Source organism: Ananas comosus, unplaced genomic scaffold, assembly GCF_001540865.1.
Source record: "Ananas comosus cultivar F153 unplaced genomic scaffold, ASM154086v1, whole genome shotgun sequence".
Taxonomy (NCBI): domain Eukaryota; kingdom Viridiplantae; phylum Streptophyta; class Magnoliopsida; order Poales; family Bromeliaceae; genus Ananas; species Ananas comosus.
In genome coordinates this window covers 50,977-75,364 of record NW_017893415.1, presented here as the reverse complement: position 1 = coordinate 75,364, position 24,388 = coordinate 50,977, and the positions used below count along the sequence as shown (strand labels likewise).

The window sequence follows — 24,388 nt, the reverse complement described above, 5'->3', positions numbered from 1 at the left end:
AAGCCACAGTATTAATATCATGCATTTTTCTGTATTTAAGTAGTACATAAAATGAACAAGAAAACACCCAGATGAAGGAACCACTGGAAATGTTGTCAAATGGGCCCTTACTTTTGTACTTCTTTTTCATACCCTGATGTACAAGAATTAAAATTCCAAACAAATAAAAGAATCATCACTCTCTCTAAACAAATAAAAGAAAAAAAAATCAAGTAAAAAAGCTCTTTTTTTTTATTATAAAAAAGAAACTCAAGCAGAACTCGGCAACCGTGGCTTCTTAACAGCAAGAGGGCTCTGCACTTCCTCTTCGTCCTCCTTATTCATCCATCGTCTTGCACCAATCTCCGCCGCCGTCGGCGGCGGCAAATTGAGATCAAAATCCCTCACGCTCGAACCCGACGGTGCCGCCGAGGACGACGACGTAGACGCCCCCTCCCAGTAGTGGCAGCGCTTGTGGCCGCCGAGCGCCTGCCCCGTCATAAAGCTCCGGCAGCAAACGGAGCACCGGTGGGGCCCAACCTGGCCCGAATCGTCAGGCCCGGTGCGTCCCGACGAGGGTTTGCAGGCTTGGACCGGGCCCACGGGCCGGCGGTGGCTCGACTTGTGCCCGCCGAGTGCTTGGTACGACTCGAACGTCTTACCTGTTATTGAATATAAAATATTAAAACAACATTCCATAGCCATTCTCTCCATTTCAAGTTTCCTCGCCCACCAAAAATATTATTTTCTGACAGTTTAAAGTTTTCGGAAAGAAAACAAACTATTTTACGTTACCGCAAACGGAGCAGGCGTAGCGGAGCTTCATCGTCGGGGCCGACAAACAGCCGCTGCCGCCGCAGCGGCGGGTCTCTCCACCGCCGCCGCCGCCGCCGAGCATGACGAGGCAGAGAGCGAGGTAGTCGTCTTTGCTGAGAGGGTTGGAGAGGGTGGTGGAGTCGAAGAGAGCTTTGATAACCATGGGAATTTGAATTGGTAAATTAGTATTCTTTGGATCAAACGTTACGTAGTAATAGAGAGAGAGAGAGAGAGAGAGAGAGAGAGAGAGAGAGAGAGAGAGAGGAGTTCGAGTTCAATGAGAGTTATATATGTATATATAAGCTTGGGGAGGGGGGAAATGAAGTTCAAAAACAACATGCATGGTTGGTGGAAATAAAAGGTTGTGGTCAAACGTGCTGGCGCGGCGCAACAACGTGGAAGGCGGAAAGGGACGCATCCGATGATAAGATAAACGCACTTTTCACGAACGTAGAAATTAAAAACGCATACACCGTGGTCCACGTGCATCTAAAACTATTAGACTATTTTAAAATTAAATTTGATTTTATAATCGTATTTTGTTTATTAGAGAAGAACTGAAAAATATTTTATTGAGTAATTAGAGGTATTGTGAGTTCAATCATAATAGATTCCACCTAGCAAACTCAACAAATTCTTTTTTTTTTAAAAAAAAAGAGTAAAATATTTTTGTATTCATATAGATTCATATTTACATAAATAAAGCAAATCGAAATGTGTTTAGATAATGCTGTCTATGATTTGCAACTCATTCTTTTTTACTATATATATGTTGAAAAATATAGTTCATAGTATAAGAAAAAAAAATCATTAACATAAAATATGTCATAAAATATGTATGATTCTACTAGGTACATAAGATTTGTGCTGATATTATTTCTCTTAAATACTAGTAGTTTCGGATCAATGCATATATTACGTGTTGCTTGTTGGATCCCATCTTATAGCGAATAATTATATCAAACATATTTTATACTAATATTTTCAGATAACAATACTGAAGATCAAAAAGTATTGATTGGATAAAAGAGTAGAGGAGAGAACTGGTCCACGGCTGACGTGGTGGACAAGGTCCAGGCATAATATATATCTCATAATTGCAATTTAATAATAATTTAATTTAATTCGCCCTCGTGCTATTCCTTTGACGCAGCCCTCATGTTTTTTTATTTTATTACCAATAATAAAGGAATCAGCAGCCCCTCGCTTAGGATGACTAAGTCACACTTTTTTTTATAACCTTACTTAAAATAAAAGAAAAAAAGAAAAAAAAAAAAGAGAAATCCACACGTGGAATATATCTTCACTGAAAATTATCTTTACAAAGAACTCCTTTTGGTGTAGACTTTTGACTAGACTTATATTTCAGACTTGGGGTGAAACATGATTTACTAAATTTGTTTGTTTAAGAGTTGACATTAGCTGTTGCATTTGGTATCAGAGACGAGTACCGGTTGAGTTATTATTGTTAGTCAGTCGAGTCATTATATTTAATATCAGAGACCGCAGAAGCCATCTCTAAAATTTTACGTTGCTGATTAGAAATATAAGAAACTACACACCTTTTTAATAATAACTGAACTTAAATATTTTGGGCCACCGATGGTTTGCACCCAACATTATTATTGCTAGTAGACTGGTTCGTTACGCATTAACAATTTATTGGATCTAAATTACAAGTCTAAACATATTTGAATATAAGTTATTTGTATTAATGTGCTAAGCTCTTGGGTGTCAAATTACAATTTTTTTTTCTTTCAACCGATCTAAAATTATTGGGATGTCAAAGTACAAAATAAAGTCATGGCCATCATGGCGTTATATGTATTTTCAAACCGAGCTCGAGCAGAAAACCTTTATTGTAAAAAAAACACATATACAGATATTCGGACTTTAATGTTTTAAGTAACATTCCAAATAACAACTAACTATTCTGAGCAGTGGCTGTTGGCGAATAGTGTAATCCTAAGTCCTGATTTAAATAGTATTTTCAAGTTATTTAGAGTAATTTGGTTTGATCATAAATTCATTTTTTTTTTTGTTTTTTTAATTTCATTTAGCAAGTTAAGAAACAAAGAAATTGTACGGACTCTATTTCATCACTCACGGCACTTTTGCGGACCTTGACAACTTATTCTCCATTTTCTTGAAGTTTTATTCATTCATTTATTTATTTTTTACAACCTTTGCGGACTAAACCTGCTTACGTAATTGAATATGCTACAAAATTAGACTACGAGGGGGAGAGAAACGAAACTTAGGGATTTAATTCTTATTTTTTTTTTAATAAAAGCTTTCATCTTTTAGCTCAGTCAATATACATATATTTTTTCCGAGACCTCACTTTTTATAACTAAATTTAGTTGCGGTAATGAAGAAGGATCCAGCAGAAGCTGGTGTTGAAGTTTTTTTTTTTGATATTTTATTAAAATATTTTTTAATAACAATTCGAAAGTTTAATATTAGTTTTAGAAAAATTTCGAGAAAAAAATTAAATAATAAATATTATAAAGAAAAAAAATAGAAAAGGCTTATGAATCGAGACGTGCTGAGCACTGTCCCGCAAAAAATTAATAGCGAGAAGGCAGAAAAAACGAGGCAAAGATAGAATTTTTCTCTTAGGCATGCCCGAGTTCATCGTGAACTCATGCAATATATATAACCAAGGCAAGGTATGCCCGGAAAATATTCATCTTGAACTCATGCAATATATAAAACCAAGGTATGTCCGGGTTTATTTTGAACTCATGCAATAAATATAGCCAAGACAAGAATTTTGTCTCAACGCGTTATGCAACCTCGTCCAATATATATAACCAAGGCACGGCTCTGCTCATACCGTGCATGTGTAACTCTCATATTCTTCTAAGCAACTAACTTGAGAATAAAAAAATATATAAATAATAACAGTATTTTTTTAGTTTTTAATGTGGAATTAAACCTCACATATGAAAATTTTAATTGGGCTTCCAGCCAAGACCCATTAAATATTGGGCTGCCGAAGAGGCTCATGAAGTTTTAAATCACTAAAAACCTAACAAAATCTAACAGCAGGTTCTTTGACTTATTTAATGTGATTTTGGTTGGTTTCCAATTCCACCCTTGTTATTTTTTTTTCAAAATATTCTTTATTAGTATACTTCCTCATCACACAAGGAAACAAATTTTTAAATTCTAGTGGATTAACTTGGACTCATTGGTTCAGGTTGAAGGTCATTGTATAGTGCAATCCTCTAATAAGAATTTTTTATTTATTTTTATCAGATTCGTCGGTCATCTAGGTCCCAAAAATATGAGGTACCATCCAAATTTCTAGCGAAATAAAGTTCAGTGGTTTATTAAATCCTATTTGGATGTCAGAGATACACTAATAACTTATTGCGTATGATATTTCTTTTATATAGTTGAAAGTTAAGAGTTTGATTTTTGTTCCTTGTAAAGTCATGGTATCTATGATTTGATTAAATACCGTATTTCACCAACAAGGTGATTTATTGTATTTCAAAAAGACGGTCTAAAAGTCGAAAAAGATATCCATTCTAAATATCTGATAACATTCTTTATCTATCAAATAATACATACTTCTTAAATAAATCAAAAAAAAAATATTTAAATAAGATATTCATGTATTCAGACATGATCTTCGCAACATCCCTATTCTAATATGATTTAGATTCTGTTTGCATGCATGACAGTCTTGTTTACTATATTTTTTTCACTAAACTAACTTGTAATATTTGGTGTATGAGAAATGTGACCAAATATTTAGTATCAGGTATCATGTTACTGTGTTTTAAGGTTATAGATCAAATCCAACAGAAGATAGACCTGGTTTATACAATTTGTACTTAATACAACTTTAAGATAGGTTAGAGATTGATTTCTCACCCCTAGCCTAAAACAATTTGAAAACTCTCAGAACAAGTTTTTTTAAAAAAAAATGAAAAGGAAAACTCTTAGAACAATAAGATTTTGAAGTTGATTTTGCTGTTATTTGACCATCCCCAAGCATGTGCATGCAATAGTAAAGAAGAATGGCAATACAAAATGAAACCCACAAACAGAAGAATCCAACAAGAAGATTATGCAGTAAGCAAGTATCAGCATGCTACCCCAAATTCAGATTTACAACATTTTTTGGAACATTATTACAGCATCTTAGCAATAGTCTCGAATCAGAAGGCTTTAACAAAGTCCACAAATGCAAGAACTAACTAGTATTATACAACATGAGAACATCGGCCAATTGCTCACCTCAGATGGCGATATCGTACCGAATGTGCCTAAGAAGGACGGGGATGACGATGTCCGGCGAGCTAAGCTGCGGGAGGTGACCCTCAGAGCTCATAACCTCGACGATCGAGTCGCCCCCTAAGTTCTTGTGCAAGTATTCAGAGACCAGCACCGGCACGGCAAGGTCTTTGCTGCTCTGGAGGATGTGGCACGGGGTGGTGATCAGGCAGAGGAGGTGGCGGACGTCGCTCCCGAAGATGGTCTGAAGCACGCTCAGGGCGATGTCGGGCCGGATGTTGAAGAGGGTTCGGCTGAACTCCTGGACCGCCACTGATTCCATGTCCCCGCCCACCGCCAGGGGGGCCCATCCCGAGGCCCAGGCCTTGTAGTTCGACCGCATCGCATCAAACAGCTGTTCAAGTTCGTCCTGCTCGAAGCCTCCAAAGTATTCCGCATCGTTCACATACCTGTTTCACATAATAAAAAGAAAGAGCTGATTCTATTATAATGGTTCTAACAGAGAGATTTCGTGTCACACATGGGAAAGAGAAAGCAGTTCATGCTATCAAGCCAAAATGCTCATCTACCGATTATGTGATGCTCGCGCATCTATGCAGTGCGGTGAAGCAACAGCATCTACAGATGCATACTCTCTACAAGTCTATGCACCACTTTTTTTTAAAAAAAATTAAGTAAAAATTATTTCAATAGCTTAAAGTTTACAGTAAATTGAAAATCGATTTTCATGCAGCCCAAGTACTATAACCCTCGATGGATTTTGTGACTCTCAATTATACGATGTAATAAGAACATCAAAGTCCAGCACAACATTGAGCTATTATGGACGATCTTAAAAGCAATTTTGTTAGAAAAGCAATCCCAGTTAAGTGGAACAAAAGTTGTCATTCAGCATCCCCTCAAATAACATTACGTACAATTAAGAAAGTATTAGAATTTATAACTTAAGATTTTCAAAGACAAAATTACAGACAATTAAGAATCATGAACTGACCACAAAAATTATCAATAATGAATAATCCGAACTCATTGAAAATAATAATAATTATGTTATGTTAAAAAGATTAAATAGAATACGCAAAAGAAAGGCTAGAATCAAATGTACGATATATAGTATTTCGCAACATTCTGATTCTATACAATCCTGCGCAAAATCTATGATCCTAATCACTTGGAAAATGAGGGTCCTAGGATAATGCAACACTATGATACAAAATTGCAATTTGAACACCAATGATAACACAAGGGGTGTGAAAGAGCCCTAGAATCTGAGATCATCTCAACTCACAGTTGGTAGAATCTGAGCTAGCATCAAGCTCGATGTGAGATAGGAAAGGTTGAGCTCGCGCTTGGGTTGCTGGCCTGATTATGGGTGGAAGGAAGAGAACAGCCTAAGTAGCTAGGCTTGGCTGGAGCTCATATATTGGACACTAAAAAGTTATTCTAAGTGCTGCAGACTAACAGGTTTGAACCTGTGGCCTACATGAAGTAAAGATGAAGTGCCAACCACAAGATGAACATTCTGTCGGATCGTTGGCGCTAACCATTAATCCCAAAAGCTCAAGCTGTTAGAAATACGCAACCAATTTACTTAAAGCGTACAGATACAACGCCCACGGGTCTCGATTGTAACTCGGCCCAACCAGCCTCACGTCACTTCGAACATGACTCGGCCTACGCCACGTCGAACATGACTCAGCCCAACATGACCTCCCGCCACAAAGCAAGATGCTGGCCCATTTAAGCCAACACATTCAACTTCTGTCTAGTCCCGTACTATTTTGTAACTAGAAAGATCTATATACATATAATTGAGCTTTTTTGAGCAAAGCTCCAGCAAGCTGAGCTCACCTGGAGCTCGGCTCGTTTAACAAATTCAAAAACTAGACTAGAGCTCAGATCATTTAAAAAGATGACCAAACTCAAATAGAAAAGCGAGCCACTCTCGAGGGTCTTGCAAGCTTCAGGTTTTTTCCGACTATCTTAGATATCACAGATGCCACGAATAGCAAGCTACTGAGATAGTCTACTTGTCCTTAACATATGCTCTTCCCACTTCGAGGGGGATAGAATGCCGCCAGTTCCTTCTGTTCAAAAGGAAGGATCTATTCTCTAAATTGAACATTATTTTCCTCTAAAACAGAGAGTTCATTGACATCAATTCTCAACATATAATAGAAAAGGGGCGGAGAGATGAGAGTCTTGTTCACAGCTTAAATCGTCAAAAGAGTCCAAACTCCAATATGATTATTTTTAAATCTGGATCTCAATCGTAAGGTTGTACAATGTTCACATCCTACAAACGGAAATCAATTTAAATCTTTCTTAGAGTTGCATAACAGTGAAATCATGGTGAACTCAAAATTGTAATAATCATAAGATCTGCTCTGATTTTTCTGATCTTACGGAGGAATCGCCATCCCAGCTTTCAAGATCTCTGTAACTAACATCTTTGCTCCTCCACATAAGTTCAATGTGCATCATCACCTATGACGGTTTAATGGAAATTTTTGACAAAATTGGAGAAATGAAACTATTCAACACTCCTTAAAAGTTTTATTTAACTGTCCAATGCTGCTGCTGCCACTTAGCGTACACACTATTTGGACAGATCGAAAACAAACAAGTAGAGATAACATTATTCGCACAAGCTTATTCGTACTGAATCCATCCTACACCATTTCATACGACAATTTTGTCTACTACGCCCATCCCTTAAGCTGAACAGCAATTCAACAGTAACCTACTTCATTGCTCACAAAGGAGGGGTAAAAATAAAAAAAAAAAAATCACGATCACAATCTAAATTCTTCTTAAGAAAAAACTTAATCCCGCTGCATCCTAAGTTAGCACAATTTAAGAAGATCGTCTTCGATATCAACACGTCGGAAGAGAAAATAAGCAACACGATCTAAGCAAATTGAGCTGAAATTTTTTAGCAGCTTAGATAGCGCGAACCTGGGGGAACCGGAGAGGAAGACGAGCTTGGAGAAGAGGTCGGGGCGGGAGATGGAGGCGAGGGCGCCGATCATGGCGGAGACGGAGTGGCCGACGTAGATGCAGGAGCTGATCCGGAGCTCCTCGATGATGGCGAGGAGGTCGAGGGCGTATCCCTCGAGCGTGGTGTAGCGGTCGAAGTCGAAGTAGTCGGGGTTCGTCGTCCCCGCCCCCATGGTGTCGAACAGCACCACGCGGTACTCCCCCACCAGGTGCGGCACCACGTGCCTCCACACCGACTGATCCGTCCCGAACCCGTGCGCGAGCACGATCGTCCTCTCCCCCTCCCCCACCACCCTAACGTTGTGCGCCTCCTCCACGATCCCCATCCCCTCCGCCGCCGCCGCCGCGCGTGCCCTAGATGGTGGTGGAAGGGGAGGAGGAGCACGGAGAAGAAGAAGAAGAAGAAGAAGAGGAGGAGGAGATCGTCGTCTCCGTCGACGATTAGAAGCGTCGCCTCTGATTTTAATGTTTTTTGCTTTTTTTTAAAAAAAAAAATTATTTACTTGGTTTTGATTTTTTTTGGGGGGGAGGGGGGTGGAGGTAACTTCACCGCTTCGGTACAGTGTTCACACTGTGGAGTCAGTGTCACGTGACTCCGTGACTCACGTGGCTCTTGTTGACGGGATATGCGGTGGAAATTAAACCGTGGACCCGGTCTCCGTAGACCAGTTGGGGAATGGGACGGTCATGGACCCGTGGTCCATTGCTTCATGCTACTTTCAGTTTATTTTATTTTTATTTTATTTGATTATCTGTCCTTCACAAATTTTAATTTATTTAATTTTAGTCAATTAAAAACTCTCTAACTTTCAAATTACGAATTTAATTAGTATTTTATATAATTTATATATTTATAAAAATAAGTAATTAACTTAAATTTTGTAGAGTTATTGAATGACTTCAATTAAATAAATTTAAAATTTAGATACTAAAAATAAATTTTAAAATATTAGATAATCGAATTAAAATAGTTTATGATTTATATAAATTTTATACTTGTTTTTTTTTCCTCCTCCTCCCCTTCGATCTGAGTATCTTACCATTTGAATATAAATAATTTGGCAAAATAATTTTTAAAGATGCAAGTTGGCATGTGGTTGGATTGCATGGCTACTCAATTAAATAACTTATTGACCGGACCTACACAATACTTTGTAGCGAAATGTTGTATTATTAATTTATTATTGAGGGAACTTAGCTGATTCTGATATCACAATATTTAAATAATTAACCTAATAACATATAATTTATTTCATATAGAGCTAACATGAACTTAGGTGCTACAATATTTTTTCACCATGCATTATATCCCCAAAAACACACACACATATGCACGTGTGGACACGTGCACACACTAGAGGTGGCAATTCAGCTCGATGTTTACGAATGAGCTCGTGTTCACACACACGCAAACTATGGGTGGTAATCTAGCTCGTTGTTCGCAAATCAGTTTGTATCAGTCTCAAAATGAGCCCGATCTACACACGCACACAAAAGATTCATAGATTAGGAGTGGTAATCCAGCTTGTTGTTCGCTAGCCAGTTCATATTCGGCTCGAAATGAGTTCGAGATCTAATCGTTCTTTTAGCAAAGGAGTCAAACACGAGCTGAATTTTTGAGCTCATTTAATAAACGGGTTGAATAGGAGCTAGGGGGTCAATTCGCTCATATTCAGCTTAATAACAGCTCGAATGCACATATTTTATATTTATATAAGTTATATAATTTATATTCATATATAAATAAATAATTATATATATATATATTTATTATTTGAATTTTAGCTCAACTCAAATATAAAGCCCAACTAAATTATGAAAATGTCTATTTATATATAAAATTTTAACCATTAGATTAAATTCTAATAAATAAAATCCCATAAATTTATTTTTTATATGTAATATTTTTAGTTCTTTTAACTTGTTATTCGTAAGTCAGTTTGTATTCTGCTCGTTTATGAAATGAGTCAAACACGAGCACACCTCATCTCGCTGGTTTTCGGTTCTTTGACACGCCTACCATAGATAGGGGGCATGGAAACCGGACCTTTGCAACTTCGAACACCGCAAAACATTATCATATGGACCAGATTCGTCACATCATACGCCAACAGGAATGTCAGCGGATTGAATTCGGGATCAATTTTTAAAAATCCAAATTCTAACCTAACAACCAAATCTGAGTGCAAATTAGAATCCGATGAATTTTAAAAATTCACATCTAATCAGAACAGAAATTCGAAACAACCACTCCTCCTTATCATATTTAAAAATAGATTATATTAAAATGAAAAGTTTTAAAATATAAATTAAAATATATTATGGAGCATTTACATATATCTATACTATATATAAAAGCACGTATATTCAAATTTGGATCTGTCGACAGACCCATTTTTCGGCGGAAAAATTAGCGCCCATTTTTTTCTTTCCGTACGAAAAATTTTAAATATAAGAATAAAAATAGAAATAGAAACAGCAATGAATACGTAAGTTCTCTATAACAGATTAGTGATGTGAAAATCTTAAAATATAAATTTTTCTCTTTAATTTCAAAAGTAAGTTTTCTATAACAGATTACGGGTGTGAAAATCCTATAAAAGGTATTTTCCTATTTTATTTTACAATATCTTTTTTAGACATTATCTATTTAATTTCAAAATATATTTTCTTTTTAAGATAACGGATTTTATTTTTCTATTTAATTTCAAAAATTTATTTCCTAACAGATTTTATTTTTCTATTTAATTTTAAAAGAAATTTTTGCATTAGAGATTATTATTAATTATTTATCATTTAAAGCATATCTTTCTTAATAGCGTGATTTATTATTTTAAATTTTTTAGATACATATTTGGCAATCATATAAAATATGGCCTAAAATTAAAAAATAATTTAAAAAAATTATAACTTCTTCTAATAATTATTATGTGCATTTGCACGTACATTTTACTAGTTATATAATAATGTAAAAACTATTCGAATTTGGGTGAGATTCAAGTTTAATAGGTTACAGACAAAATCCACATTCGAATTCTAGTCCATTAGATTTTCGTTTTTATACAAATATTCAAATATTTAGCTATATCTATGGACATCCCTATCCACCAACTACACCGGTAAAAATATTTTAAAAAATATATATTTATTAATTTATATTCTTCTCTTATTATCTAAATAGAATTTCTCTAGCCAATAATAATGTTGCATATGCTTAAAAAAAATCAATAATTTGATCAGTTTATATTTTACTCACATATAATTTAGCTAGTCTATTTAATTGGACTATAACTAGAAAAGAAAATTGCATTTTTTAAGTTCGTGAAAGCATTTTTTAAGTTCACAAAAAATGTTATATTGTTAAATGTGTCTCGTATCCTCAGACGGAAAGATTTTCAAAATCTGTTATGTTTTAGCCTAACCCATTTGGTTGAGCCGAGATTATTCCTAATTTTATTGGATTTTAATCTTATTAGTTTATTTCTAATTTGTTTGGAGTTTTAGTTAAATCAGAATTATTATTCCCAATCTTAGAGTGAAATTAATTTTTTGTATTTGGGGGATTAAGTTTTACGTAAAAGACGAGATCTTTTACACTTCGCTCTTAGAATAAATTTTTTTGCTTCACAATTGTCTAGGGATATAAAAGTGACTGAGTCACATAAATTATCTAAGTATTTAATATATTAATTTTTTTTTTCTCTACTTTTGACGTAACGTATACCTATAACATTTAATACGATATTTAATGGCTATATCTTTCAATTGGTCCAAGGGACAATTCTCGACACATCATGAATTTCAATCGATCATTCATGAACAAACACACGGTTGGATGCAGTTCGTTCTCGCTTAATATTTTAATCAATTAAATTAAATTTTTTTAAAAAATAATATTTTCAAGTAAGTTTTATAATTTATTAAACGTTACCACCTCTGTAGCATGTGAAATTTATAAATTACTAAAGTTGACTCAGAATCATTATTGATGATCAGTGGCAGAGAAATTATTGCTTTGCATCTTGTATTAATGGTAAATAATTTTTTTTTAAAAATTAATCAGGAATGTGATCTAGATAATAAAAAGAAGGGGCAATTTCATCACTAGTCCTCTTAAACATATTAGTATCGTAACTACCCCTATAAAAGTAAAAATATCATATGTATCCCTTTAAATGTAGAAAATTATCACAATTACCCTTTTTTCTAACTGACGTTAGGGTGAAGTTATAAAATGACTAATTTACCCCTTAAAAAAATTGGTTGGGTTGTTCTTTCGATAACAAATAATAAAGGAGTAATTTCATGAATACCCTTCTAACTTTTAAAAATACATTTCTAACACTGATGATTGGTGGATAAAATATATGGGAACCTCTCACCTATAGGTCATTTTGAAACAGACCCCCTTAACTTCAATTTTTTAGCATTAAGAGCCCTTGAACTTTTAGTTTTTTTTTTTGTTTTTGCGTTTTACTTAGTTTAAAGTTTTTCAATTGAGATCCCTTATTCATGAATTTGATAAAATTTTTTAACTTAGTTGGAAAAAAAAAAAAAAAACTCAATTGCAAAAGTAAAGAATCACTAAGGTTGAGAGGATGTATATATAGAGAGAGAGAGTCAGGCTACTATACTCTTATGAGTGTGATCGCCTTCATACTCCTAAGTCGTTTTCAATCATAAAACTTTCGAATCGACGATTCATACCGTTAAATATTATTTAGAATATTTAAAAACTTCAAAAAATCAAATTTTATAATTTTTTTTATATCATTACAATTAAAAGATCACAAAATTGACAATTTTTAATGATCGGTATGGAATACTTGCTAGTTTAATGGTGTAAAAAAATCGGAATCAATTGAATTTTTAATAGAAAATTTTATTCACTATCTAGATAAAGATCAATATAGAGATTTTGATAGTTCATTTTATGCCCACTTGATGGACGTTATTATGATTTCGAAAAATTACAAAATTTATTTTTTAAAAGTTTCAAATACTCTAAATTATATTTAACGGACTGGATCGTTGATTCAGAAGCTCCATTATCGAAAACAACTTATGAGTAAATAGGACTCTATACTTATAAAAGTATTGTAGCCCTACTTTTATATATATATATATATAATTCAAAGTTAAGACCATGCTGAAGTGGACTAATAGGTGAGAGGGTCTTCATACAATGTTATTTTTTTTTTTTGTTGACAATAAATGTTCAATTAGAAAACTGTTGTTTGAGCAGGTCATATAAAAAATACTCTAATATCAAGAATTTTGATATCAAAATGTTTTTAATATGACTTATGTGAGTTATTTAAATAAAATTCAAAAAAAGAATCTTGAAATAATTAATGTTGAATACTACAATGGACAATTGTATTACAACTATTATATAATTTAAAAGCGAAAAATTATAACAAGATTTAATTATTACACTTAATAGACTGTAGATCTTGAATTGTAAAATTTTAAAGAGAATGTTGAATTATTATGTGATTGAAATGTTAAGAATTAATCATATAATTAATCTTAAATTATTACACTTAGTTAAATTAGAAATAATGATAAAATTGGTATTTATAGAATTTTAGATAACTTTTTAACGGAATGTTAGTCTTAACGGTATTTGTGAATAGTTTTACTTTTTAGAGGGGTAGTGTTGATATTTTCTAATTTAGAGGGGCATTTATGAAATTACTGTCTCCTAGAGGGGTATTGATGAAATTATCCCTAAAAAGAACCCATAAATATAAAATCAGAGCATCCTCAAAAGATTAACTATAAAAAGAGAAACATTTTTTGATTCATAAAATCAAGTGGCTAAAACTCACAAATTTTGAAACCTCGATATTATAGCTTTAAAGATGCAGTATATGGTGTCGAACATAAATATATATTATAAACAGCGTTAATTGTTTAGTAGCTCAAGTTATTTGGAAAATAACGATTGTTCAAATAATATTTAACATGAGTGAGTTAGAGATAGCATTAAATATAAATAAATATTAAAATTATTATTTTCTAGTATATTTAATTATTGGAAAATAACAGTTTCTCCATATAATTTTTTGTATGGCACACGTATATCATAGGCATTTGTTTTATCATTTGTGTTGTAAAAAATAATTAGTTGATTAGAGCTCTTCTCCTCTGTCATTTTGCGGGTCAAATTATTAAAATGCAATACATATAATTTTGTAATTAAGGTGCTTTTTATTTTCCTAATCATGTAAATAGTTGTGGTGACGCGATTGGTCTGGTCAAGTCAACTAAGTTATTTTAAATGCTCTCTGTTCGAATCTGGGGTTTTAAATTACAAATTCTTAATTATATCCTCACATAATTTTTTTGGATTAATGTTGAAATCAGATGCAAAACTTTTATTTACAATAATGATTTGTCACACCACATTAGTTTTTATAAATTGAACAACTCCTTAAGTTACAACTTATATGATAATATCTAAACTTAATAAAAGAGTTTTTTTTTTTTTTTCTTAATAGAACTAGTAAACTTGTCTATTTATTCATCTAGCTTTCAGTGATCAATCTATATATTCAACCTATTTAATACAGTGATAAGTGTAGAGTTTAAATTAAAACAAAATTTTATACAGGTTGGGTACAGGGATTCCGATGGATCTAGGGTGATGGAGCTCCCATACCGATCCATCCTGAATGGGGCGATAAGTAGAAGCTGAAAGTGAAAAAAACAGCCTCAACCTGCTAAAAAATGGAGCGAAAGATTGAGGGGCCTCTTTTTGTTGATCCTTTATGATTCGTCAAAAATTCACTTCTGTCTCAAATAGAGTAGTAAATGAGAATAAAAAATAGAGTTTTTTATTTATTTATTTTTTTTTATTTGCAGATAAGTGTCTGGACTTTAAATTTTGATAATTATACTCCCTAAGCTTTATAAAATAGTACAATGGGTCCTCTTTTCAATTGAAGTTATTAATTACACAACCATTCAGATAAAGCTTCAAGGTAGAAAAATATTTACTTTCCCGTCCTAACATACGAAGACCGAAGTGAAATTTACCTTATTCTTCAATCTTTATACTTAATTAATTATCAGAATTGCAGAGAAATAATAGAATTTTTTTTTTTTCAACATTTGAGGCTTTACGAGATTATGTGCAAGACGTGTGATCAATAGAGACGTCGTGGAATTAGTAACTTTAATTAAGAAGAGGGCTAGCTTATTGCACTACTCGATAAAGTTTGGGAATCTAATAGTAAAATTGAAAGCTTAAACGCCTATTTACGAAAAAGCTAAAGCTCGAAGGGTTTTTGTACATTTTATGTTTTGTGTAGGGGGTGTAATGTGGGCCGTGCCGCACATTAGCCGGCCTGTAACGGGCTAGGGGCCGGCGTAGCCCGCAACTGGGCCTGAGCTGCCTAGCCTCTTGCCCGACAGGGCTCTTTGGCCTGGAAGGCACGGGGTGTGCTTCAGGCCTGCCTCTTAAAGTATTTATTTTTTAATTTTTTTTAAAACTTAGTATAAAATTTAAAAATATAAACAATAGATATTTTATTTAAATTAATATTTTGATTAAATTATTAAAAATTTATAAAAATAATTATAATAAAGTAAATATGAATTTTTTTTAAATAAATAAATTTGTATTACTTTTTTTGAAAAAAAAAAAAAGAAAATGAGATGGATTTTTTTAATCGAATGGATCAAAATTCTTTGGTCCATTGGATCAAAATGACTTCTCACCTTGGGAGGAGAGCTCCTAGGGAGGAGGGCAAAGGACCTCATATCCCAAGGCTTGCCTTGGGCCTAGAGATGTCAACGTCGGATTCGGGACGGATTTTTAAAAACCCGAACCCGAACCGGACTCCAAACCCGAGACCCGAATCCGACCCCGAACCCGAACCCGACGGATTTTAAAAATCTATATCCAAACCCGAACCTGACCAAAAATCCGAAACCCGAACTCGAACCCGAACCCGAACCCGAAAATTTGAACCTGAAACAATTATTTCTTTTTTCAATATTTCAAAATATATTATATTAAATCTAAATTTTTAAAATACAAATTCAAATATAACATTAAATTTTTATATATATTATATATAATACAAAATAAATTCGGGTTTGGGTCGGGTTCGGGTTCGGGTCGGGTACAATCAAAATCCATATCCGAATCCATATCCGTCGAGTTTTTATTTTTTATATTCATATCCATCGGATATATCCGTTTCATTCAGGTTCGGATTCGGATAAAATTTCGGATATCTATACCCATTGACATCCCTACATGGGCCTTGGGTCGGGGTCGTGCTGGCTCGGCTGGCACGACCCAAGTGAGTCATGCCGTGCCGGACTACCTGCCTCTCCTCGGCTCGGCACGGTCCAGGCCCATCTTGAACCGTATACTGTGCCGGGTCGTTGGGCCCCAAGGGAGAGGCTCATAGCACGGCCCAAAGGCTCGAGCCGGGTCGGCCCAGCACAGGTGCTACAGTACTCATGCCCTGCTGTAGCCCGGCCCGAGGCCATGTCGGGCCGGGTGGCCCACATGTTGCCTTGCCCGTTTTACATTCCTAACTATGTGAGTCATTCAAATTCTGACTTACCTTATTATCCAGATCATGACTCTGTCGAGACTTATCTCATACTTTCGTCTGATGACTGACTCTGATATCAACTGTGGCGTTCCACTTCTCTAGGAGGTCACCTATTCTAGAATTACTTTAGCTTTTGCACACTTAATTCTTTTAATCTGTTAGGTCTAACCACTGGCCAAAATATTATAATCGAATTAAGAGTTTTAATTCTACTATATTTTTATATATCTAACTATTTTAAATTTTACGAGTGTCACATTTTCAGGTCACCTAAAACCATTGATTATGACGCCGAAAAAAAAAAAAAAAAAAAAAACCCGAAGGTATATTATAACATCAATCACTCCCACTAATCACACACCTTCCCAACCAATCGTCTCTCACATTGCTTTTTAAACTTTGGTTCTAAAGTCCTTAAATGTTATGTACCATGGTACGTTTGATCAAACCCCATTAGTTATTACGTACTCTCCACTCAAAAGCCTTTTTCTTCTTTAGTTCCAACATGACAGGGTGTATTTGTATGCGCACCAACAAATTAGAGGGCTTTTAGCTTTCATGCATGCCACCACTGCTTTTGGTAGAAGCAGTTGGGAAGCAGTTGGGACATCTGGTCCCAACAAAATTAAGCCCCACCGAGAGTAAGAGAATTTAATTATTTTTCAAGTGATCCGTCATTCATTCCATCTGATATTTTAATCACGAAAAATATATGTTTCACACCCCCATCCAGGTTTCTCGCGATTAATTCGAGGTCTCGGTCGATCGAACTTCAAAAATGACATAAAACCATGTAAAGAAAATGATATTGTGCTGAAAAAAGAATAAGTTCTATTTGAAGACGGTTATGTCGAACGAAACATATTATTCATATCGCGCTTTAGTGTTATTTACCACATGAAAATTTGAATTAATCTTCGAAACTTTTTCCCTATAGTGTATAGTGCTCAGAAAGTTTTAGATTTTTCTTGATTAAGTATCTTAACTAAGAAGTTGATACAGAAATTCAAACTTTTGATCTCGTACGTGAATATCATTTCTTAAGTGGTGTTTATTACCGCAATGTATTGTTGGCAATTAGGTTCAACAAAGGAATGCACCTTAAAAAGGCAATTAGGGTTATTCTTTAATAACAGTTTCAAAGTTAAATTTTCTAAAAAAATCAGAGAGCTATTTATTTGTTATCTTCTGAACATATATGAAAGTAAGTTGTAGAAAGAGTTACAATTCTTGTGGGATATCGAAATAAGGTAAACTCAATTAGCTTTTATGTGGTTAAGCATAATTTTATTTTGGCATCCTGTAATATGCTATTATGTAGTTTATTTTTTGTGTCATTATAATAATTTGCATGAAATAGGGTAGTGAATTTATATTAGTAAGTAAAACGCAAAGATTTTCGATTAGGCTACTATTATATTAATAGTACTAAGCTCTTGGTGCTATTAGAATTCAGTATTTGGATGATAGAAATGTGCTGTTATAATGATAATGGCATCATGTTAGAACAATTTATGGTTCGCCTTAGGGTTAGTAGGGGTGGAAACGAGCCGAGCTCGAGCAAGCTTACCTCGGCTCAAATTCGGCTTGAAATTAATTTCGAGCTTAAATTTAAGCTCAAGCTTGGATTGAAATTAATTCGAGCCGAGCTCGAGCGAGCCTAATTTCAAGTCGAGCGAGCTCGAGCCCTAAACGAGCCGCTTGAAATTCTCAACATTATACGATCAATAGTTTAATTTGTATAGAACATTATCTATAATTTGATACAAAAATATGTCTAATAGTTCAAAATACAAAAAATTATATGAAATATAGTATTATAATATGAAAAAAAATAATTTATGAGTTGAATATCTAATTTTTTCAGCCTCATATGTCTTTTCTTCCGCCTTCAATCTCCATATTATTCATTTTCATTTATACAGTCAAAAAATAAATAAATTATATAAATAAATATTGGATTAAACTATCCAATCATATATAATTAAAATTAAAATTTTATATGAATAATAATTTTTTACTTTAAAAATATTTTGTATATTTTCTCAAGCATACAATTAAAGCAAGGTAGGCAACGGCGGGCATATGATGTTACTTGGTAACTTAGAGGGCTACCGGTTTGGCCACTTGGGGTGAGAGACAGAAAAATAGAAAGAGAGAAACATATTGAAAATTTAGAGCTCTGTGAAAGAAAAAAAGAAAGAAAGGAAATATAAATTTAGTAAAATTTTGCTATTTTATTTGTCTATTAGGTTTGTTTTTATAGGCCAACAATATTGGCCCAATTTTAACTAAACTCAGATTATTCACTCAGCCTATATATAATTAAAATATATTATATTTATATATTTTTTAATATATATATATATGGTGTAGAACTACTATGCTATCGAAAATATAGAGGATTTGATGTTTTTAAATTTTTGACTCTTTGATTAAAAATTGTATGATTGGGATGCTATCGAAAATATAGAGGATTTAATGTTTTTGAATTTTTGACCCTTTGATTAAAAATTGTATGGTTGGGATGATTGTGGCATCCCCTAGGATTAAATAATATGATTGAGTGGTCCCGCTACAAAATAATAATAGTATTCAAGTTCAAAGAATGATTATGATCTAAAAATCCAAAAAAGGTCGAAAGCCCAGATCCTCTAATACTTTTATGTTAACTTCGAAAATAAGAGTATTGATTTTTCCGAATTTTGACCCTTAATTAAGAATTGTATGTAAGCGCAAGATTGCGGTCCCCTCCTAGAATTAAATAATATCCTTAAATGATGTCTCACAAGATAATAATTGTATTATATTCAAAAAAATGATTAGTTGATTCTAAAAATTAAAAAATAAAGCATCAGTATCTATACCTTTTGATAGCATAATATATATATAATATAATAATGTATATTAATATATTAAATATATATATGTATATATATATAGATATCAGTATATTCGGGCTTTTCGAGCCTAATTCGAGTCACTGATGCCCCGAGTAATACTCAACTCGCTTGAAAATGAATTTCGAGCTTTTTTTTGTCAAGCTCGCTCTCTGATTTTATGCAAGCTCGCGAAGCTGAATAGGTACCAAAATATCGGAGCGGGACCAACGCGATCGAACCGAGTCCGCTCGCTAATTCCACCCTATTATATCTATTATCTAAAGCACGTTTGTTGACTTTGTGGCCTTCTAGCTATACACGTACTTCATATCAATTTGGGTAGGAAGAATGTTGGGTGAGCCCCCAGCCTTTATTTTTTTTTAGCATATGAATTATGCTATTTAATGCTAAAAAATAAAACATACTTACTAAATTTCAGGATGCATGAAAAATTTTGTATTTTATACATACAATCTACACCATATAAAAAAACTAAGCGTAAGAAACTACATACTTTATACTTTTGTAATGACATATTAAAAATATAGTATATATAATTTATTTTAACATTTGATGTATGAAATATTCTTTCTCAAACACTATCATTTTCTTCTTAACTATAAAAATTATTACAAACACTCAGCCTATTGGTGCATTGCATGCACTAAAATTATTTTCTTAATATTAATATTATAAAATTAAAATTTAATCAGATAAATGTAATCTACTTTATATAAAACATTTATACATAAACATTTATAAAGTCTAATTAAATTGTGATAATAACATTTTAAAAATATGGCATACAAGATTATTTATACGACCGGTACATGGAACAATTTCGAACTTGCCAAATCGCTGCTGCATATCTTGAAGCTCTAACCCATCGTAGCTACATTCCGTTGCAGCAGCAGAGAAGCTGCAGATTGTGGAATTTGTCCACTAGCTCCCTCTTTCTCCCTTTTTTCTTCTCTTACTAACTCACGGCTTTGAGTTTTGTTATTTCTTCTTATTTCTCAAACTCTTTCTTCTTTTCTATCTCTATTAATATCCTTTTTGTTAGGATTTGTCCATATTGGGACTTATCAAAAATATTTCCAATCCATATGGAATAAGAAATAAATATTGATAATTATCTGAGATATTTCTAGTCTATATGGGATAAGAAATAAATCTAAGAGATAGATTATAATCTATTTGAATCTTTATTTATGAAAGATTTAGTCAAAATAGGATTAGGATTAATGTCGCCCTTATGACCAATAAATACATGAGGTATTGGCCACATACAGGGGTACGAAAAAATTAAAATAATATCTCCACCAAAATTCTCTCTTTGGTTCGCTCTAGGGCACAATCAGAAACCCTAGGGATTTGGGTGGTGGTGCTGCGATCGACTCTGATAGCCGGTTTGCAACGAGAAAGAACAACATGCGAGATAGATTCTTGGTGGATCAAAGAGTTCGTAAAATAAGACGAGATCAGATCCTAGTAATTGTAATATATTCTGCAGCGAAAGATGTAAAAATCTATATGATTTTTACGTTTTGTTTTGGATATTAATTTTATCCAATAGTAGTATCAGAGTTTGCCAATGCTTGTTTTCGCTCGATGATCCATTTTTAATATGGATAGATGTCACGCCCGGATACCAGCGGAAGCATATCCGGGCTCGTGCACAGACCCGCCGTGTATACCACAACTCAAGTATACACAAGGCGTCTACAAACCATATAGTGAAAACATTCAATTCTAACCAGGTAATCAGAGCAAGTCTTTAAGTTAAAACTTATACAATCCAAACCTTAATACAAGAAATAAGAATAACGTACAATTAACAAAAACTTAATATACATCTCTGTACTAAACTATATAAACTGTTGAAGGTGATCTAGTACACGTCCAAAAAGGCTCTAGCTAACCGCTGACCCCTCGCGAGGAAGGCTCTGTAAAAACAACAACAAAGAGGGCGTGAGAACTATTAAACAATAGTTCCCAGTGGGTAAGCCGCCAAGAGTGGCGAAGAACACCACTAGGTCAACTGTGGCATGAGTAGATAGTGATAAGTAAGCAAGTAAATGCAATAAGAAAATAAGTGCAATAAGCCAGTAAATGCAATAAGCAAATGTAAAAATAAACTACTCATGCTATTTACTCAACAATCAATACATATCGTTAGACTGCAGGTATCAATTATCAGGATGAATTCTATCAATCATGTTCTTGACAATTTAACTAAACATATACCAGATTGCAAGCAAGATAATTCATTATTACCGAAATTACAGATAATATCATGTGATTACTTTCTACATTAGCAAGAATGAAACGTTCTTTATGTCGCTAACCAAACATGATGTCAACTTTCTAGTCTGTTCATCAATAAGTTCACTTAACCCAAGACATATAGTAACTTTACTACTCTGTCCAGCTAAGGTTAAAATACTTGACATAACCCAATTTCCAACGGATTTACACAAGGTAAGTTCAAACCGCGCCGTGCCTAATGGCCCCGTGGTAGTCAACATCTCCACTCTAGGGATGAGCCTCCCCCACGGCATTCCATGTCGGCGCTCATTTCGTACATTTGCGAGCATCTGTCGCTAAGCTGTTCGGGAGTGCTGGCCTGGGGGGAAGCGACCCCGCAAGCGTGTGCAAACGCGTACAATGGCATGTAAGCTGTAGTCCACAGTACCAGTCTCACAACAACATCATGTCCCTGACATGGGATCTCAACTCAAGTCACTCCGGAACGCGGGGCTTGGGGGGCGCGACCCCCGTAAGCATGTACGAAAGAGCATAATGGCATGCTAGCTATAGTCCAGGGTACAAATATCTCAACAGCATCATGTCTCTGACATGGAATCTCAACTCGACCCAAGGTCGGCACTGTAGTACCCAATCATAAATCAGTATCAACAACTTGTTGACAAGATTCAATATAACTTAACAAGTTAAAGCTTTACACCACACTAGTGATTCTATCAGGCTATACCTGGTCAGTCACTCACAATCTCTCACTACTCCTTACACATAAGGAAAGTGGTTTACTAAGGTTCTGTTCATAGACTCATGGCACATATCCTGTAGTCCAATATAAATCTCTACTTGACTATACAAGTATGTTATCATATCCAAATCTAGTTATTTACTAGATTATATTCAGTTGAATAATCATTCAAGTTATGCCATCATATGAAAGTCTAGTTACTTACTAGAACATATACGCATACAATTAATACAAGTCTATCATGTGAAAGTAGAAACTAACAGGGTAATGCAAGCAAGTAAAACAGGTGATAAAACACTCTTCACATGATCTCTATGCCATTCATTCTACAATTAGAATTGCATATGCGAAACAAAGGCCTTTACCTAATCTTTCAGAGTATAGCAATTATACTTGCTATATAACATTGCATAGCTCAATCCTAAATACATCAATTTCTTTGTGGTTCAACAGAACTAATTAGTCCATTCACGAACTTATCATTATATCCTCTTGGATAGCATCAAGCTAAAATTGCATATTCAAGCTACTACTATCATGAACACGTAATACTTTAACATGCAACCATATACAGTGAACAAATCCTGAACCTTTCATTACTGTTTAAAGATGCTATCATATCCAATATGATCTACACATTAATGCACATCTCAATGCCTTGAACTATACATATATTCACATGAATATGGAATAACTTCAACTCGGATGTCAAAGGAGACATAGAGGGAATTCACCCATTTCAAGAAGGTCAGACCCACCTATCCCTAAGCTCAATCCAGCCACAAGAAGTCCTGAAACTCAACTCAACGGTGCCCCACTCTGCTGAAACCGAAACACGAAAAGCGTATCAACACTACGACCGAAATGTCCAATTTCGGCACAAATTGCACTTAATACAAAATAATAGTTTGAATCTCTGTTTTGGGCTAGTTTAGTACCTCAAGTTAAGCCTCTAATTGCCCTCACATATCAGCCAAAGATAATCTGAAAGTCAATCGCAGCCTCGCTGTGAACATTCATCAAAACGACATCAACAAACTCGTATACTAGGTAGTATTGTCGGAATCTTACATAATCCAATTTCTAACTGAAATTTCAACTTACCCCAGGTTGAAACACCTTCGAAACCAGTCCCCAAGGTCACAAATTCAGCTCAAATTAATTTGGAAACCTGCTGTGAGCAAACATCCCAAAATCACATCATGACTTCGCTAATTTCATCGTTTTCATCATCGAAATAGAGAAAAACTCATGAATTACCTCGAAGGCTTTAACTCTGACTTTGGGGTGAAGAAATACAGCAAAACCACTCCTCAATTGGTGCTTTAAACTATCTCAAACCAGCTGGTAGCAAGAATTGAGAACCAACATAAAAAACTATCACTAATCTCGAACTAGAGAGAGAAACTAGCTTGTTTACCTCCCTAGACTTCAATTCAGATTCCCTGAAAGTTGGAGCTGCGAAAATACCTCTCATGCGAGTCCTTTCCACCCACTCGTAGCTGCTCCAAAGTCCACAAACCAGCTAGCGCGACGAACGGCGAGAAATAGGCGCAAATCAACAATTTCTACTCGAAGAGAGAGAAAACCTAGAGAGAGAAAGTGGGGCAGGTGCAAAACCCTTCCTCTGAGCTCCATGGACCCTCCAGCAGCTTCAGGAGTCGAGCTGGGTCATTTGGAGATAAGGCTGAGTGTCAAAAGACTAAAATAGGCCTGCTGCCACGCAGCTGCTGCTGCTGCTGCTTGCTGTACCGGTACAGGGTAATGTCTGTACCGGTACACAATGCAAAAATGCTGAATTTCGCCATTCAATGCACTTTCTTGCTTTTAACTTTCCAATCACCCTCTAACTTATCCAAAAATTTGTCCAA

The 24,388-nt window shown here is 34.4% G+C and overlaps 2 protein-coding genes and 1 long non-coding RNA gene across 4 annotated transcripts; all 3 read right to left on the bottom strand.

The window, feature by feature from the left end:
- Positions 1-52: 52 nt before the first annotated feature.
- On the bottom strand, positions 53-1,047 carry LOC109705994 (zinc finger protein 1-like). The gene is made up of 2 exons (XM_020226807.1): positions 775-1,047; positions 53-641 (listed from the first exon to the last, which is right to left on the bottom strand). The coding sequence occupies exons 1-2, from the start codon at positions 956-958 to the stop codon at positions 250-252; spliced, it is 576 nt and encodes a 191-aa protein (XP_020082396.1). The 5' UTR covers positions 959-1,047; the 3' UTR covers positions 53-249.
- A 3,809-nt stretch (positions 1,048-4,856) lies between these two features.
- Positions 4,857-8,548, bottom strand: LOC109705997 (probable esterase D14L). The gene is made up of 2 exons (XM_020226810.1): positions 8,005-8,548; positions 4,857-5,495 (listed from the first exon to the last, which is right to left on the bottom strand). The coding sequence occupies exons 1-2, from the start codon at positions 8,370-8,372 to the stop codon at positions 5,051-5,053; spliced, it is 813 nt and encodes a 270-aa protein (XP_020082399.1). The 5' UTR covers positions 8,373-8,548; the 3' UTR covers positions 4,857-5,050.
- A 14,762-nt stretch (positions 8,549-23,310) lies between these two features.
- LOC109705996 lies at positions 23,311-24,113 on the bottom strand. Of its 2 annotated transcripts, none has more exons than XR_002214995.1 (5): positions 23,988-24,113; positions 23,778-23,861; positions 23,622-23,688; positions 23,456-23,523; positions 23,311-23,339 (listed from the first exon to the last, which is right to left on the bottom strand). It is a non-coding gene; the product is annotated as an uncharacterized LOC109705996 (long non-coding RNA). The 2 variants fall into 2 exon arrangements; XR_002214996.1 differs by having other exon boundaries at positions 23,317-23,336.
- Positions 24,114-24,388: the final 275 nt, after the last annotated feature.

What these genes read in the sequence shown, in the direction of transcription:
- LOC109705997 (XM_020226810.1), bottom strand. Translation starts at nt 8,372, where the DNA reads ATGGGGATCGTGGAGGAGGCGCACAACGTTAGGGTGGTGGGGGAGGGG. An exon ending in TTCCTCTCCGGTTCCCCCAG is followed by an intron (nt 5,496 to 8,004) that starts GTTCGCGCTATC and finishes TATGTGAAACAG; the next exon opens with GTATGTGAACGATGCGGAAT.
- LOC109705994 (XM_020226807.1), bottom strand. Translation starts at nt 958, where the DNA reads ATGGTTATCAAAGCTCTCTTCGACTCCACCACCCTCTCCAACCCTCTC. An exon ending in CTACGCCTGCTCCGTTTGCG is followed by an intron (nt 642 to 774) that starts GTAACGTAAAAT and finishes ATTCAATAACAG; the next exon opens with GTAAGACGTTCGAGTCGTAC.